This window comes from Toxorhynchites rutilus, chromosome 3 (assembly GCF_029784135.1).
Source record: "Toxorhynchites rutilus septentrionalis strain SRP chromosome 3, ASM2978413v1, whole genome shotgun sequence".
NCBI lineage: Eukaryota > Metazoa > Arthropoda > Insecta > Diptera > Culicidae > Toxorhynchites > Toxorhynchites rutilus.
This window is the reverse complement of record NC_073746.1, coordinates 182,176,402-182,194,632: the sequence shown is the minus strand read 5'-3', so window position 1 is coordinate 182,194,632 and position 18,231 is coordinate 182,176,402. Positions and strand designations below refer to the sequence as shown.

General features: G+C 39.5%; 1 protein-coding gene across 11 annotated transcripts in view; it reads left to right on the top strand.

Moving 5' to 3' along the window:
- LOC129779672 (cytohesin-1) overlaps window positions 1-18,231 on the top strand; it is a 120,459-nt gene that overhangs the window by 71,545 nt on the left and 30,683 nt on the right. For 9 of the 11 annotated variants that reach the window (XM_055787286.1, XM_055787283.1, XM_055787284.1 and 6 more), the window contains exons 2-4: window positions 3-1,321; window positions 1,414-1,546; window positions 9,204-9,302. In XM_055787286.1, coding sequence (XP_055643261.1) covers window positions 374-1,321; window positions 1,414-1,546; window positions 9,204-9,302 — 1,180 coding nt within the window. In that variant the 5' untranslated portion in view covers window positions 3-373. The remainder of the gene's footprint in view (window positions 1-2; window positions 1,322-1,413; window positions 1,547-9,203; window positions 9,303-18,231) is intronic. The other 2 variants (XM_055787288.1, XM_055787292.1) reach the window with 2 other exon arrangements.

Here is an 18,231-nt window from a genome sequence, read left to right as displayed (position 1 = left end):
AGGAATTCCCAAGCCAATCTTTGTCGAATCAGTTTCTTTTTTCGAAGCATACCAAAAAGTGTCATTAATTCTATCAAATGAATGGAAGCAAGAAGACAGATGAAACTCTTCAGGAAAACGCGGACGATGAAGATTTCCATCGGAACTGCAGTTGCCTCCGAGTGTTTGTGTACCAAAAATAGCAACGCAAGCAAATTACATCGTCCAATGATGGGATCGAAAAAATTGTGATACAGAGTGTGCGTGAAGATCCCGAAAATAAACTAATATCCGTTTTCGTTTAGTGTTTGTTGTTACCCAAGCATTGTTGACGCTTGAGAGGATAGTGTTTGTTGTTGAATTTAGAGGCGAACAAAAATAAATCCTGCACAAAATGTTCTTCTCATCGAAGCCCGATTCGAACAAATCGAATTGGTTTTCGTCACTTCGAAGACAGCCAAAAGCCAAGAAGACAGCGCTGGACGCTGATGGATTAACACAAAAGAGCTGTGTTGATCTGACGGCAAATGGTTTATATAGTGTTCCTAGTCATCCGCTGGATGATGTGGCCAGTAGTATTACGGGGCCCGCATCGACGAATAACGCCACAGAACAGCGAGGCGTGTGTACGTGTGAATGGGTCAAAGTGACTCCATCCTCGCCGTTGTTTCATGACCCAGTCGACCCACCGAGAACTCTTAGCTCAACTACCACCGCTAAGATAACCACAACGGTTTCGCGGAGCTTGCGAGATGGTGATTACAATCCACTTCCAACCGCATCATCAGAGGATAATCTGCTCAACGATAGGACTCATGAGTTCAAAGATCTCGCTCTGGTTGACAATACGAACAGTTTGCGAAGAAGACCGCGTTGCAAAGAACAGATCTACACTTCCACAACGGTAACCACCCTAACCAAAACGACAGTTGTGAACAAACAGAAAAGTTACCGCGTAGGATTAATCTTCAGTGACAATGGGGAGCTGTTGAACAGTAATTTAGATCTGCGACAGTTACTCGAGGATAGCAAGCAGACGCAGTTCAATGCGCGTGGGAGCAGTGGCAGTGGGAACAGTAGTATTATCAAGGAAGAAATTAACAATAACACCAATCGAAAAGAGGGCAAGTCCCGGGAACTGTTTAGCATAATGGATGATAGCAGTTTTGAATTTATCGACGATAGTGCAGACTTATTCAATCGAAACTACTCGAGCAACAGTGCCACCGTTCATGCCAATTCGGTCAACTCAACGCCAAAAGTGCTCCGAAAATGCAACAACTGCAAAAATAAATCCAATCTAGTCTACAAAAGAAGTGTCAGTTCACCCCAGAGGAAGAAGGTAAATTTAATCGAAATGGCTCCGCTTGTGTTTTGAAATGCGTTTTTTGTTTTTATTCACATTCATTGACCATTGCATTTTTATCTCCACAGCAAATTAACGACGAACTGAATGAGGTAGAGTCCGAGATGAGAGCACACGAGAACAAGGAGGAGAACAAACATTCCAATAAAGATAAGCAGATGGCTTTAGGACGTAAGAAGTTCAATATGGACCCAAAGAAAGGTACGTCGGCAATTTTTGTCTACAAAATTATGCAATGTATTTATATGAGGATTGAGTGTTTATCTTTGATTGTTTGACTGGTTTTTTTGCTAGCGATAATGCTCTCTTATCTACTGTGGAGTTAAAAGGGAATCGATCCTGTTTTTATCATCAAACTTCGATTGAATTAAAAATAAACAAATATGTGACACTCTGTTACCGACTTCGGAATTCAATGAAATTACATTTATAGAGCAGGTTTGATCTTCATGATTTCTAGTGACTGCAGAGAAAACAGCAAATATGTTTTTATATCTTCACAAATATAAGTTACAAATCGAATTCACACTGGAGCCTTGACGCTACGATTGAAGAATAGCTTGAAAAAAAAATTGACTAGAAATCTATTAAGTTCATATCTGATGAGAAAATTGTGATGGTCGGTACTAAACAATTACAGAGTTATTTTCCTTTTTTTTTTTGAGCTCTGCTTATCTCAAACTCTAATTCAAGAAGTATACAGGTGGGAATCGATTATCCGGAGTATTGTTTTTTTTTCACTTCGGATAATCGAATCCTCCGGATAATCGAGTCTTAAAAAAACGAATTTTCTCTCGGTAATCGTAATATAATTATGATTTGCACTTATTTATTAAACGGTTTCATCTAGGTTGACCCGTTTGTATGTTTGTGACTTTTTTTTATCCCATTTATTTATTTTTCAGGCTCATTAGCATTTTATCTGTAACGGAGCCGGGTTTTTATCGTGTACATGTACATATGTTTATGTTTCTAAAAATTGTAAATTACACAGTAGAAGTAGTATCCATTTAGGCGTTAGATTTTCTGTTCCATTACATTATGGTAAATTACACTGTAGTAGCCATTTAGGCGTAAGGGTATTCTATCTGTTCTTCTATTATCCAGCTAGACCGGACAGCGGAGACAGTTGATATTGATCATTGTTGGGTTATTTATAGAACAGCAGCCCGATGTTTCTTGCAGAGCAGAGCAGTTGTATGGATGAATCGATCTTTGTTCCACCGTGGATCGATCTCCATAGCTGATGATGGTTGCGTGGACATAGTTATTATTCTATAACAACACAAAGATGGTCAATTGAGGGCCCTGAGTTTGAACTCACGATCGATCGCTTAGTAAGCGAACGCGTAACCATGTGGCTACGAAGACCCCCGTTTGTGACTTTGTAACTGTCTGTAGCGCTGTACCACATTAATAGAAATTTAACCCCCTTCCTGTTGACCGTTTGATCTGAAATTTGGAAAACATCTTCATCACTGGTGTCATTATAAAACTGCGTATTTCGTGATCTTGAAAATCCAAGATGGCGGCCGCTACAAAATGGACGGATTATGTACATATTTTCCCAAAGCCCCATCAATATGGGTATCGAATGAGAGAGCTTGACCAGTAGAACACAATTATTTATGTAGAATGTAAATCAAGATGGCGGCCGATACAAAATGGCGGATTACAAATTTTCTCAGAACCCCATCAATATGTATATCAAATGAAAGGGATTTATTTATTTATTCATTTCGTCAAACAAATGTAGACTACACACTTATACACTAATGTTACAATGTTTTCTTAGGTTAAATATTATTTTTGCGGTACATGTTTCTTTTTAGCTGTTTTTTATTCATTGTTGTGTCAATTATTTCGCAGTGCTGATTGTATATACGCATCATGCGATTGATAGGGGCGTTATTTGCATAATTTGTTCTGGATGTTTTGGTTAGAAACAAATTTCGCGTTCTTAGTTGACGCCCAGGTACATAGAAATTTAGTTTTTCTAGTAATTCAGCTGACTGTACTCGTTGCGAAATTAGGTCATTAACAAAAGAAAGCATTGCAAATTCACGGCGTTCTTTTAGTGTTTGGATGTTTATGAGCATGCAACGTGCTTCATATGAAGGAAGTGGAAATGAGGTCCAGTTGAGTTTACGAAGTGCAAATAGAAGAAACTGTTTCTGGACTGACTCAATGCGTTCTTCATGTACGACCATATACGGGTTCCAAACGATGTTACAGTATTCCAGAATAGGCCTTACATATGTAATATATAAAAGCTTTATTGTGTATGGGTCCTGGAAGTTATGTGAGAAGCGTTTGACAAAATTTAACACACTATTCGCCTTATTTATTACAGAGTTGTAGTGTTCTATGAATGTGAGTTTACAGTCCAGGACGACGCCTAGATCTCTAACTATTTCACATTTTTCTACATTTTGATTTCCAAGACATATTACAATATTTGGTACATGTTTTTTTCTGCTAAATGTTATAGAGTTGCACTTTTTCACATTCAGTGTTAGTAGATTTTTATCACACCAAGTATGGAATACATGTATTTCGTTTCGAAATGCTTCGATGTCGTTTTCATTTCCAATTTCCGCGAAAAGCTTCATGTCGTCGGCATACACAAGTACATTGATACGCTTGAGAACGAAGGAGATGTCATTAACGTACAGAATGAAAAGAAGAGGACCAAGATGAGAGCCTTGTGGGACTCCCGATGTGACTTTTACTGGATTTGAAAGAGAATTTTGAAAATGAACAATTTGTTCACGGTTTGTTAGATAAGAATTGAGCCAGTTTAAGAGTCTTTGTTCCATTCCTATTTTCTGCAATTTGAAGAGTAGTAATGGAATGTCGATGCGGTCAAATGCTTTACTGAAGTCAGTGTAAAGAGTTTCTACGTGTTTGCCATTTTCCATTGCATTCAAAATAAAAGTCACAAAAGCCAACAGATTAGTTGCAGTTGAACGGCCTTTGAAGAAGCCATGTTGCATACACGTAATTCTATTCTTTACTTGTTGGAAGACTTTTTCGTTGACTATTGCTTCGAATAGTTTAGGAATGCAAGAGATAATGGCAATTCCACGATAATTACGTACGTCAGATTTAGCGCCTGATTTAAAGATAGGTACGAAAAAAGATTGTTTCCATTTTTCTGGGAATATTCCAGTTTGTAGTGACATATTGAAAATGCAATGTAAGGGAAGGGTGAGTTCCTCAGCCAGGTTCTTTAGGAATATAGGTGCTATTCCGTCAGGTCCTGGTCCTTTTGTTCCGTCTAATTTTTTTAGTGCATGGCATATTTCCTGTTGTGAAAGATAGTTCACCGATATGTCATTTGGATAATCCGGTTAAAATGAAAAGTAGTTCCGATCGCGATTTTCTTCGGAAAATGTGGTATATACTTCCTGAAAGAAATTTGCAAAGAGATTACAAATTTCGTTCGAAGAATTCCTCACATCCTCATCGAGATGCATCTGCGATGGGAAGTTATTGCTTTTGAGCTTAGACTTTACGTAATTAAAGAATTTCTTCGGGCATGATTTGACTTCAGTTTCGACCTTTCTATTGTACTCTTCGTGTGCACTTTTAATTGCAAAATTTAATTCTTGGGAAATATTTTGATATTCAAGCAAATTTTGATGACTTTTGTATATTTTGTATTTTTTATGTGCTTTTTGTTTTTTATTCTTTAGATTTCTTATTTGAACGTTAAACCAAATAGGATATTTGCTGGTTGAATTTCTTCGTCTTCTTTTCTTCGGCACAAATTCTGATATTATGTTATTTTTTTTTTTCAAATTTTTATTTCTTACCTAACTTTTTTCGGAATGTTTTGATGATATACTGTATCATATTAGTCAAATCATTTCATTTGATACCAATATTGAGGAAATTGCAAAAATATATAGTCGACCATTTTGTGGCGGCGACCTTTTCGAATTTATGTTGTTCATAGTGTAGTGTGTTCTCCAAATCAAGCCATTCAGCCATTTTTTAGCGGCGGCCATCTTGGATTTGCATTTTTTTCTACTAGTCAAACCCTTTCATTTGATACCCATATTAATGGGGTTGTGAAGAAAATATATATATGGCGCCATCATTTTGGATTTGAATTTTTCATGATCGACTGTGTTCTACAAGTCAAGCCTTTTCATTTGATACTCATATTAATGGGGTTATGAAAATAAGTAAAAAAGAACTTTTCAACTGAACGGTTTCTTCCTGATTATCATAATAAGAATACAGGTAATGTACTAAAAGCTAAAAAATAATTAGGCAAGTAGCATTTATCAGTTATCACACCCCTCCCTTGTTTAATCTAGAGCATTAGTGACTAACATAAATTCGTGGGGCACATGATAAAACCACTAATTGTGGATAATGGAAATCTGACGTGCATCACGATTTTATTTTAGTCTCATTAAAACTCTGGAGTCTAGACCAATGAAGGAAGGGGTGTGATAACTGATAACTGCTACTTGCCTAATTATTGTTTAGCTTTTAGTACGTTACCTGTATTATTATCATGTTTAATCACAATGATAACCTTAAACTTAAAAAGTTTTTCTAATCTTCAGTACATTATCTGTATCATTAGTATATTTTTCTACAGTAAAAACATTCAACAATTTAAAAAACTATTTTCTACCCAATTTTATTCAGTATATTTTCATGATGTAGTGTATTCTATTAGTCAAATCATTTCATTTGATACCGATATTGAGGGGAATGCAACGGGGCCAAATTTCTATAAATGTGTGACAACCCTACAGACATTCAAATAGGTCAAGCTGAATGGAACCATTTATAGAAGCAATTGGTTACTTGGGGACAGCAGCCGTCTTGGGTTTGGATTTTTCTTGATTTTCTTTTTCTTCTTAAATGGTACTAACGTTCCTAGAGGAACCTCGCCGTCCCAACGTAGTATTACTAGCGTCATTTTCATTAGTACTTTGTTGAGATATCTATGACAAATAACACGAGGCAAACTCTAGAATACGCGTGACTACAGTGCAAGACGGAGAATCGAAGCCGAACCCCCGGCATGTTAGGTTTGACGCTAACTACTCGGCCACGGGAGCACAATCGTGATCTACTGTGTTCTACTAGTCAAACACTTTCATTTGATAACCATATTGATGGGATTTTGAGAAAATGTGCAGTCGACCATTTTGTAGCCATCTGGTATTTTCAAGATAATGGAATACGCAGTTTTACAATGATAGCAGAGATAAAGATGTGTTCAAAATTTCAGATCAATAAGTCGACAGGAAGGGGGTCAAATTTCTATTACCAAGTACGTCGCCCAGCGCGATTCGGATGTGTTCCTAGCGGGGCCCAAATAGTCTGTTGGTACGCTAGACAGTAATCAGAGAAATTCACAATCATTATTCACAATACTTTTGAAAAAAAAACAGCAATGAATCGATCCCCTGCAGACAAACATACAAACAGGTCAAGCAACAAAACCATTTGGTAGAAATAAGGGTTTGAATTTGTGCACTGAAATATACCATTCGTACTAACGGGTGTTAAATAAAAAATGAGAATTTTTTCAATACCTTTCAGTAACTCAAATAAAAAGAGTAAAATTTTCTTTCTCCAAGAAAATTGCTTTTTGGGCTCCCTAGAAACAGGCGTGTTTGGTTTTGCTAGTTTGAATTTAGTCAAAGCAAAGATCGCGTCGAAACAGCACGTGCTCCACGAACGCATTGTACGGTTCTACGAAACGCATTTCCAGCAAGGAAAAAAGTTCACGGTGGCACATTTTAAGGAAGAAAATGTACCTGTCACTACGGTATATCGCATCCTGGGTCCCCTGAATGTAGAGCGGAAGGTCGGAAGTGGTGGTCCGGTGACGATAATGACGAAGCAGAGGAAGACATCGTTAAAGAAGCTGTTTGACAACAAGGACGCAACCAGCCTGCGTGACGCCGGTCGGAAATATGGCTGCTAACACGTATTGATCCATCGGACCCTCAAGATGGAAGGAATCGTCTGCAGGAAGAAGACGAGGTCGCCGGAGTACACGGAGGAGCAGATTGAGACGGTTAAATCACAGTGTCGGTGGATGACCAAAAAATACCGCGGGACGTCTTTCGTTCTGGACGACGAAAGCTATTTTCCGCTGTTCAAAACGCATATTCCAGGAAATGATAATTACTACTCCAGCGACAAGTCATCCACACCGCCTGAAGTGAAATACAAGTTCAAGCACAAGTTTGAAAAAAAGGTTATGTTGTACATCGCCATTTCCGACCGTGGCATTTCAAAGCCTTGGTTTAAGCCGAGCGGTCTGGCAATCAACCAACAAATCTATCGAGAAGAGTGCCTCGATAAAATCCTGCTGCCGTATCTTGAGGAGAAAAAGATACCGTTCGTGCCGAAAGATCGTAATCCAACAAACTTGCCCCAGTGCCGCCCAATAGAGTATTTCTTTGGCACACTCAGTGTCCTAGTGTATAAAAACAATTGGAGGGCTAAGGACACGAAGCAACTGACTACAATAATCCGGAATTGTATCCGGAAAATGGACGTAAGTGCCGTACAACGTTCTTGTGAGAGCATCGCGACAAAGTTGCGTCGAACAGCAGACCACGGCCCTTACTCAAACATTCACTGACATTTTTTTGAAGAAAATGCATTATGTTATTAATAAAAAATACTGAAATCGATGAAAAAAATTATTTTTTTTCATATGTGATTGAAAAAAATCTAATTTTTTATTTAACCCCCGTTAAGCGTACCAAATGTGCCATTTGTGTCATTTGTGCCATTTGTGCTAACCGTGCCAAATATAACATAGCACAGCTTTGTGCTGTGCCAAATGGTACAAAATTTTGTCGTGCCATGGCACACGCATATTAGCTATAATTGACAAAAAAGCATACCTGTTCTAGGTAAGCTTCATTCAATTTCATCAATCCTTTTCTTGAGAGAGTCTGCTAATGAGATGAAATGAGCATGTGAACAAGCGCTCAAACTTCCGATAACTAAACACGTTTTTATGTATCCCGGTTGTAATGAAACCTGTTGTTGCACATTCCTTGCACATGTGAGAGACTCGTTCCAAAAATAAACGATACAATTACTTCCGACAATACACACGCGTGTAAACGTGCATCCTTTCGCAATGTAAGTTAACATTTTAATTGTTCTCCCACTCGTCGAAGTTAATGGCCCGTAACCACGAGAAGGAGAATTTATCAAGCGGATACAATTTGATCCACACATATCTCCTAACCCTTATGTCATCCGCTCGACGGCCAGATCCAATGGCAGAGGTCTCGTTGATTAAAGGCATTCGTTCGATAAAATCGAATTAACTCTATTGAAAATGTTGACATGAATGAGAGTAAAGTTTGCCTTTCAACAAGAATTGAACGACGCCGTCGTATTGCCTGCAGCCCAGCACTGTGTGTGTGTTTGTATGTCTGCTATTGGCCCCCAAACGAGCGATTCATTGAACAGAAATGTTCTCGTTTGTCACCGCTGGTTTGTCTCGTTGAAAGGTACTTTCTGTTCTTTCGGAATCTGCTATGTAGGTAGGGCGGTTGTGATGCATAATCGTTTATGGGAGTGGGGAGTGGATTTGTTGCACACTGTGCATTGTGCAGAATTGTCCGATGCTAGGAGAGACTGCAAAGAACAGACATTCAGGACAAAGTGATATGGTTCACGTCCTGTGCCACGATGAAATGTTGTACGGATGAGTTTTTGGCCTAATTAAACCCTTTGTGCATTTTATTCAACCAATTGGTCTATAGACGATACAATCGTTAATTATATTAATTGAAAACAACAACAACAAAACAATGCGATGTATTTAATAATTTCACCCTTTTTTTTCTAGGCATCGAGTTTCTGTACGAAAATCAGCTTCTGAGGATGGACCCACAGGATGTAGCTCAATTTTTGTATAAAGGAGAGGGTCTCAATAAGACAGCGATCGGTAAGTCATGGTTTATTATCTAAGTCTCTGAATTAGAAATCGAAAGTAAACTAAAATATGAAGTTACCTTGAGCTCATTTATCGAATTGATCTTCATCAGTGTTTGGACGTCTATCAATATCGAATGATGCAAGATGTGTCATGCAAGTACACTGAATTCTTTGTTTACGGGACTGATGCGCGCGCTCAAAAAATAAAATCGCTTTAAAAAAATCGCGTAAATAAAAATCGCATAATTTCGAAAGAATCACGTAAAAATTATTGCCCCATCATGCACACGCTCGTCACAACCACATTCGCAAACGCTCTCGTGCAAAATAAAATCACGCAAAAAAATTCGCGCAAAAAGAATCCAGATTAAACTTTTACGAATATATAACCTAACTAGCTGACCCGGCGAACTTCGTCCTGCCAAAATTATTGTTTTGATATGAATTCTTTAGAACAAATTTCTAAACTTTTTCTCATCATAACATTGTTCTCAGTCAGCTCGCGCAGTCCGAAGCCGCCGGACGCAAAGTTGTTCGTGTCCGTTATTGTGTTGGAACAATACCGTTATCGGTTTCGCTGAAGTGATTGTGTCGCTCTAACGGTGTTTTCTTTATTGCGAGAGTGAAGTGATAAGTAATCACAACCAGCGGGAGGGAGAAGTCCTCCACTGCGGGCGCTGTGAGCGTGTGCCGTTCCTCGTCATCGTATTGTGGTGCGATACACCATTGCTGTTGTGCCAAGCGATCATCACGTGGTTCGATTGGAGCACCGTTACAAATCATCCGCACCGTGCGCTTCAAGTATTTTAGTTTATATATATATTAGGTTAAGGATTTAAAAAAAAAAAAAGAAAAAGTATAATTGTATATCTGCCATAATGGCAGAGTGCGATCCTCTTGATATGGACATTGAATCTGATGTTTCCTCCTCACTAACTACTGGGAAGTCGCTTAAACGCGTTCCCCCCTCAGACGATGTCTTTTCAGAGGAAGAGTTAATCAACCTCAACAAGCCCCCTTCAAGAAAATTGGCAAACTTTTCCACTTCGCCCCCTCAATCTCCCGCTCCCGCTTCCGATTATCTCCCGAACTTGCCTCCCAGCCCAACTGTTCCCGCTTCCGCTCAACAATCGACCTCGTCCTCCCCCGCAGTTGTCCCCTCTCCGCGTGTCAAGGTCTATCTAGAAGATGCATCTGGATCTGGCCCATGGGTTGTTTTCTTCCGGCCAAAACCCAACGGGAAATCGCTCAACGTCATTCAGATCATGAAAGATCTGACAAAAAATTATTCCTCCGTGGTCGAAATTAGAAAGGTTCGACCGAACAAACTGCGTGTTGTCGTGGCTGATCGGAAGCAAGCTAACGAGATTGTTGTCGACAATAGGTTCGTACTAGAATATCGCGTCTATGTGCCCTGCCATAACGTAGAAATTTCGGGGGTGATCACAGAAACGGGTCTGACGAGCGCATTAATAAAAGAGGGAGATGGCAGATTTAAAAAGCTCCCTTCGACGAAAGTTAAAATTTTGGACTGCCATCAATTAGGAAAAGTGTCCCAGGAAGAGGGAAAAACAAAATTCACGCCGTCCGACTCGTTTCGAGTAACTTTTGCTGGTTCCGCCCTCCCTGACTACGTTATGGTGGACAAATTGAGGCTTCCGCTGCGTCTCTTCGTGCCACAGCCCATGACTTGCAACAAATGCAAGTCAGTTGGTCACACAGCAGACTACTGCGCCAACAAGGAGCGCTGTGCCACTTGCGGAGAGCAACATGTGGGCAAATCCTGCAGTGCGACTGAGCATAAGTGTCCATATTGCGGGGGGACCCCACATGAGCTCTCAGCTTGTGAAAATTACAAGAGTCGCTGGGAGAAACAGAAGCGCTCTTTAAAGGAACGCTCGAAACGCACTTTTGCGGAAATTTTAAAGGGCGCTTCTCCACAGGCCCAACAACAACAACATCCAATCTCCTCACACAATATCTTTTCCACGTTGCCAGTTGACGAAATGGAAGCGGACACAGCTCACGGGGGTACACCGTTTATTTCCCAAGGGAATCCCCGGCGCAAAAATGTGACCACTCCCAAAATTCAATCACAAGTCCCTCCGGTGATATCCCCTGTTAGCTTGCCTAAAAAAACGAGTGCAGCGGACAAGCAAAATCAGGTTCCTCCTGGCTTCCGTGGGAATAGCTCACCTTCGAACGACCCAGCACTCGAGGGGACATCAAAAACCCCAACTGTCCCTATTTTTCCGTCCGGCTCAACTTCCCAATCGGGATTTATAAAGTTGTCTGACCTTTTGGATCAAATCTTCAAGTGTTTTAACGTTTCCGACTCCATCAGAACCATTGTCATTTCAATGCTTCCAGTATTAAAGACAATTTTGCAACAATTGATGCAAACATGGCCCCTCCTTGCAATGATTATCTCTCTTGATGTCTAATTCAAATAGAGAGGTCGGAGATATCACTGTTTTACAGTGGAATTGTCGTAGTCTTATCCCTAAATTGGATACATTCAAATTTTTAATTCATAAGTTCAATTGTGATGTTTTTGCTCTGTCCGAAACTTGGCTTTCTTCGCGAGATGATCTCTCTTTCCATGATTTCAATATTGTACGCTTGGACCGTGATGACAGATACGGAGGGGTGCTATTGGGGATCAATAAGTGCCACTCATTTTTTCGAATTGACCTTCCACCTATTGGAGGGATTGAAGCTGTTGCTTGTCATGCAAACATCAGAGGCAAAGACCTCTGTATTGTCAGCTTGTATTGGCCTCCGAGAGCTGCGGTTAGCCGCAAGCAACTTGTTGACATGTGCTCACTCCTTCCTGAGCCACGATTGATCTTGGGAGACTTCAACTCTCACGGAACTGCCTGGGGGGAACCGTACGACGACAATCGTTCATCGTTGATATATGACCTTTGTAACAGCTTCAATATGACCGTTTTGAACACTGGGGAAACAACACGTGTACCTAAACCTCCTGCTAACCCAAGTGCTCTTGACCTCTCGCTTTGCTCGAATTCACTATCGTTAGATTGCAAGTGGAATGTAATCCAGGACCCCAACGGTAGTGATCACTTGCCAATCAAAATTTCCATCACCATTGGGTCGAATTCTTCTGAATCTATAAACATGGCATATGACCTCACAAGACACATTGACTGGAAAAAATATGCGGACGCGATTACTCTAGCCATCAATTCCAGAGATGGTTTACCTCCATTGGAGGAGTATAACTTCCTTTCTCGTTTGATCTATGACAGCGCAGTTCGCGCTCAAACGAAACCCAATCCAGGTTCCACCATTTTCCGAAGGCCTCCCAATCTATGGTGGGATAGCCAATGTTCCAAGCTTCATGTAGAAAAATCGAATGCATTTAAAGCTTTTCGGAAACGTGGTACTCCTGAAAATTTTCAAACGTATTTAGCCCTTGAGAATCAGTTCAAAAATTTGATCAAAGGGAAAAAACGTGCTTATTGGCGAAATTTCGTGGGAGGTTTGTCACGAGAAACGTCAATGAAAAAATTATGGAAAGTGGCTCGAAACTTGAGAAATCGCTCTTCATCCAATGAAAGCGAGGAATATTCACATCGATGGATCTTTAATTTTGCACGAAAGGTTTGTCCTGATTCAGCTCCTGTGCAAAAATTTGTTCGAGATATACCACAAGATAGGTGCGATCTTGATTCCGAGTTTTCGATGGTAGAATTCTCTCTTGCTCTCCTTTCATGTAACAATTCTGCTCCGGGATCGGATCGAATTAAGTTCAACTTGCTGAAAAACCTCCCTGATGTGGCGAAACATCGCTTGTTGAATTTATTCAATCGGTTTCTGGAGAATAATATTGTTCCAGATGATTGGAGACAAGTACGAGTTATAGCTATTCAAAAACCCGGAAAACCCGCGTCCGACTTCAATTCGTACCGCCCAATAGCAATGCTGTCTTGTATACGGAAATTGTTGGAGAAAATGATCTTGTTTCGCCTTGATCGATGGGTTGAAACGAATGGCCTACTCTCAGATACACAATATGGGTTCCGCAGGGGCAAGGGGACGAATGATTGTCTTGCGTTGCTTTCTTCAGAAATTCAAATGGCTTACGCCGAAAAAAAACAAATGGCTTCAGTATTCTTGGACATAAAGGGGGCCTTTGATTCTGTTTCAATAGAGGTCCTGTCAGACAAATTACACTCTCGGGGTCTGCCGCCTCTATTGAATAATATGTTATATAACTTGCTTTGTGAGAAACATTTGAATTTTTCTCACGGGGATTCGACAGTAAGTCGGGTCTCCTACATGGGACTCCCCCAGGGCTCATGTTTAAGCCCCCTTTTGTACAACTTCTATGTAAGCGACATCGACAATTGCCTTACACAAAATTGCAACCTAAGACAACTTGCAGATGATGGAGTGGTGTCTGTCGTAGGATCAAACGAATCCGAACTGCAAGGACCCTTACAAGATACTTTGAACAATTTTTCAACCTGGGCCATTGGGCTAGGGATCGAATTCTCCACGGAGAAAACAGAGATGGTGGTTTTTTCTAGGAAGCATAGACCAGCAAAACCAAAGCTTCAACTTTTGGGTAAACCGATCACTCATGCTATGTCATTCAAGTATCTTGGGGTCTGGTTCGACTCCAAATGTACTTGGGGGGCCCATATTAGGTATCTGAGTAAAAAATGCCAACAAAGAATAAACTTTCTCCGTACAATTACCGGCACCTGGTGGGGAGCCCATCCCGAAGATCTTCTAATGTTGTATCGAACAACTATTCTCTCAGTGATGGAGTATGGCAGTTTCTGTTTTCAATCAGCTGCCAAAACACACCTCATTAAACTCGAGCGAATTCAGTATCTTTGTCTCCGTATTGCGTTGGGATGTATGCCCTCAACGCATACCATGAGTCTCGAGGTTTTGGCAGGCGTACTCCCACTAAAAGATCGCTTCAATTTATTATCTCTTCGGTTCTTCATTCGGTGTAAGGTTATGAACCCATTGGTGATCGGAAATTTTGAGCAGCTGATCGAGCTAAATTTTCATTCTGGATTCATGAGCTCATATCATGAATTCGTCTCCATGCAGGTTGATCCTTCTTCGTATATTCCCAACCGTGTTTGTTTTCCTGACTACATCAATTCCTCTGTGCATTTTGATCTGTCCATGAAGCAGGATATCCATGGAATTCCAGATTATCATCGATCGGGGATCGTTCCTACGATTTTCGAAGCAAAGTATGGGCGTGTCAATTGTGATAATATGTACTTTACTGATGGGTCCTCTATGAATGAGTCCACAGGATTTGGAGTGTTCAACAAATTTTTTAGCACCTCACACAGTCTTCAGTATCCTTGCTCAGTGTATATTGCTGAATTGGCAGCAATACACTGGGCGCTGGACAGCGTCGCCTCATGACCTGTTGAACACTATCACATTGTAACGGATAGTCTTAGCTCTGTCGAAGCTATCCGTTCAGTGAGGCCGGAAAAGCACTCGCCGTACTTCCTTGAGAGAATACGAAAAATTTTGAGTGCTTTATCCAGACGCTGTTATGTCATTACCTTTGTCTGGGTCCCTTCACATTGCTCAATTCCGGGTAATGAGAGGGCTGACTCATTAGCAAAGGTAGGTGCAATTGAAGGCGAAATTTATCAGCGTCAAATCGCCTTCAATGAATTTTATTCTTTAGTTCGTAAAAATACCATCGTTAACTGGCAACGCAAATGGAACGAAGATGAATTGGGCCGGTGGCTCCACTCAATTATCCCTAAGGTTAGCCTCAAACCATGGTTCAAAAGTCTGGACTTGAGTCGGGACTTTATTCGCACCTTCTCCCGACTCATGTCCAATCACTGTTCGTTAGACGCGCTGCTTTTTCGTTTTAATCTTGCCGACAGCAATCTCTGCGGTTGTGGCCATGGTTACCACGATATCGAACACGTTGTTTGGTCGTGCGAGTTGTATCTTGTCGCCAGATCGAATTTAGAAAACTCCCTTCGGGCTGGAGGAAAGCAGTCCAATGTGCCGGTGAGAGATGTGTTGGCTCGGTTAGACCTTGATTACATGTCCCAAATATATGTTTTCCTTAAAGCTATCGATCTTCGAGTGTGATTGTTTATACATCCTTTTCCCCTCCTTTTCGTCCTTCGCGAGCTATCGGTTCCCTTCCTACTAACATTAGAATAAGTTAAATTGTAAATACATATTAGATGTAAGGATAGTTTTAAGAATTGAGTGTGAAGTGTCAGTGTGAATGAGAATGTGAATGTGAATGTGAGTGCGAGTGTAAACACACATCTCCTTACATCCCATCCTTTTCCTAATGAAAATGTGTCACCCTTCTAAACTCGAGTCGACCGCGAGTAATCGGTTTCCTATTTAATTAACCATAGAATTAAGGAAACAACATGTTGATATATGCTAGTTGAAATATAGTTAAGAGTTTGGCTCCATTAAACTTATGTAACTGAGCCTGTAAAAATAAACGGATTAATAAAAAAAAAAAAAACATTGTTCTATGGACAGAATACAACAGATACAACAAAATGAAGACGGCTCAAAAAGGGACCTTTCCTTCTTCGGATTTTGCGATAAGCAACACATTCGGCCTTCCTTTTTTATTTATATAGATAGGAATGCGTTATTCCGCCTGAAAATCAGTTTCTACCTTCATACAAAGATCAATTTCGTTAGCGCAAACATCGGATGGACCGACAACGCTTATCATGATGCAATTTTCGAACATATGGGTATTCAATTTACCGAATTTTCCGAACTTCCAATTTTTCTATCCGCTATATTGATCATGGGCCAAGACAAATACAACAAAATAAAGACGACTCAAATCGGACCATTCCTTCTTCCGGCTTTGCGATAGATATAAAAGATAGAAGATATAGGAGTGCGTTATTTCACCTGAAAATCCATTTCCACTTTCAAACAAAGATCGATTTCGATAGCGCAAACATCGGATGGACCGACAACGCTTATCATGATGTAGTTTTAAAACATATGGGATATCAATTTTCCGAACTATCCGACCTTCCTTCAGAGTTTTCCGAAAATTTTCCGATTTTTCTCTCCATAACATTGATCTATGGACAGAGACGAATACATCAAAATAAAGATGGCCTAAATCGGACGAATCCTTCTTTGGGTTTCGCGCTTAGCAACACATTTGGCCTTACATTTTTATTTATATATATATGAGTGAATGTTTCAAATACTCGACCGAATGACAGTACTCACTTTTGTTGCACCAAATGATTATAAAAAGCGAGGAACAAAGCCTGTTGATTGCATATCCGAGCTGTTCCTAAAGGTAATATTATACCATTTTGTCCCATATTCCGAACACTTAAGCTTTGTTGGCCATTAAACAGTGTCTCATTACTCATTACTCAAGAGTACCATCTTTCGCGGAATTAATTTGATTTTTGGATACAATAGAACCTTTTATTGCGAACAGCAAAAATGCATTTTTTTAAATCATAACTTTTAAACTACTGGACCGATTCATATGATCAATATATCAAATTAAAGTCAATTAGCTAGTCTTTTTTGGAAAAAAATGTTATGCTTGCGAAAAATTGAATTTTGCATTTGTAATTATTGATTGTATTTTTTTTATAGTTTACATGGTTTCGGGACCAATGGCGCTATGTTGGTATTGATAGAATGTCGAGGTTTTGAATATTAAATTATTTATAACATTAAAGTTCAGTAAATTCACACTTAAAAATTAAGTGTTCACAATTTGAATCATGCGTAGAAACTTGATTCATATTCCACTTATTTTAATGAAGATTTCCCATAAAATAACATTTTATTTCATCCATTCATTGTAGATTCTTACCATTTCCAGCACTTAATATGAAAACAAAAAACAAAATAGTTGAAAAAACTACAAAAACTGAAAAATTAACTTTTTACAGAATTTGCTAACGCAAACATTTTATCATTGGTTTTGTCTGTCACTTTTTTGCAAATGCTTTGTATTTTAAATTATAGGCTGTACCGATACCTGTAAATGATGTTAAAATGAAGGCTATAACCCAAAGAATTTCAGGATTTTAATTATTCAATTATTATAACATGAAAGTTCAGTAAATTAACATTTGAAAATGAAGTGTTCGGAATATGAATCATACGTAGAAACTTGTTTCATATTTCGAACACTACTTTAGTATTAATTTTAATGAATATTTCTGCATAAAATATCATTTTTTTCTCACCCATTTATTGTAGGTTCATACACTCTCTAGCACTTAAAATGAAAACAACAAACAAAATAGTTGAAACAACCACAAAAACTTGTAAAATGAACGATGCTTGTTTTTTACGGAATTTGCTAACGCAAACATTTTATCATTGGTTTTGACTGTCACTTATCGCAAATGTCTAATTTTTTTATCCCATTTATTTATTTAAGGCTCATTAGCATTTTAGCTGTAACAGAGCCGAATTTTAATCGTGTACATGTCACATGGTTATCATATCTATAATTAGCACATTACACAGTTGCCATTCGCCAGTATTCCTTCTATACCATTACATATGGTACATTCACACAGCAGCCATTTAGGCGTAAGAGTTTTCTATCTGTTCTTCCATTATCCAGCTAGACCGGACAGCGGAGACAGTTGATTGATCATTGTTGAGTTATTTATAGAACAGCAGCCCGATGTGTCTTGCAGAGCAGAGCAGTTGTATGGATGAATCGATCTTATTTCGACCGTGGATCGATCTCCATCGCTGATGATTGTTGCGTGGACGTAGCTATTCTGTAACAACACAAAGATGGTCAATGAGGGTCCTGAGTTTTGAACTCACGATCGATCGCTTACTAAGCGAACGCGCAACCAATGTGGCTACGGAGACCCCCTCAAATGTCTAATATTATAAAATATAGGCTGTATCTATACCTGTAA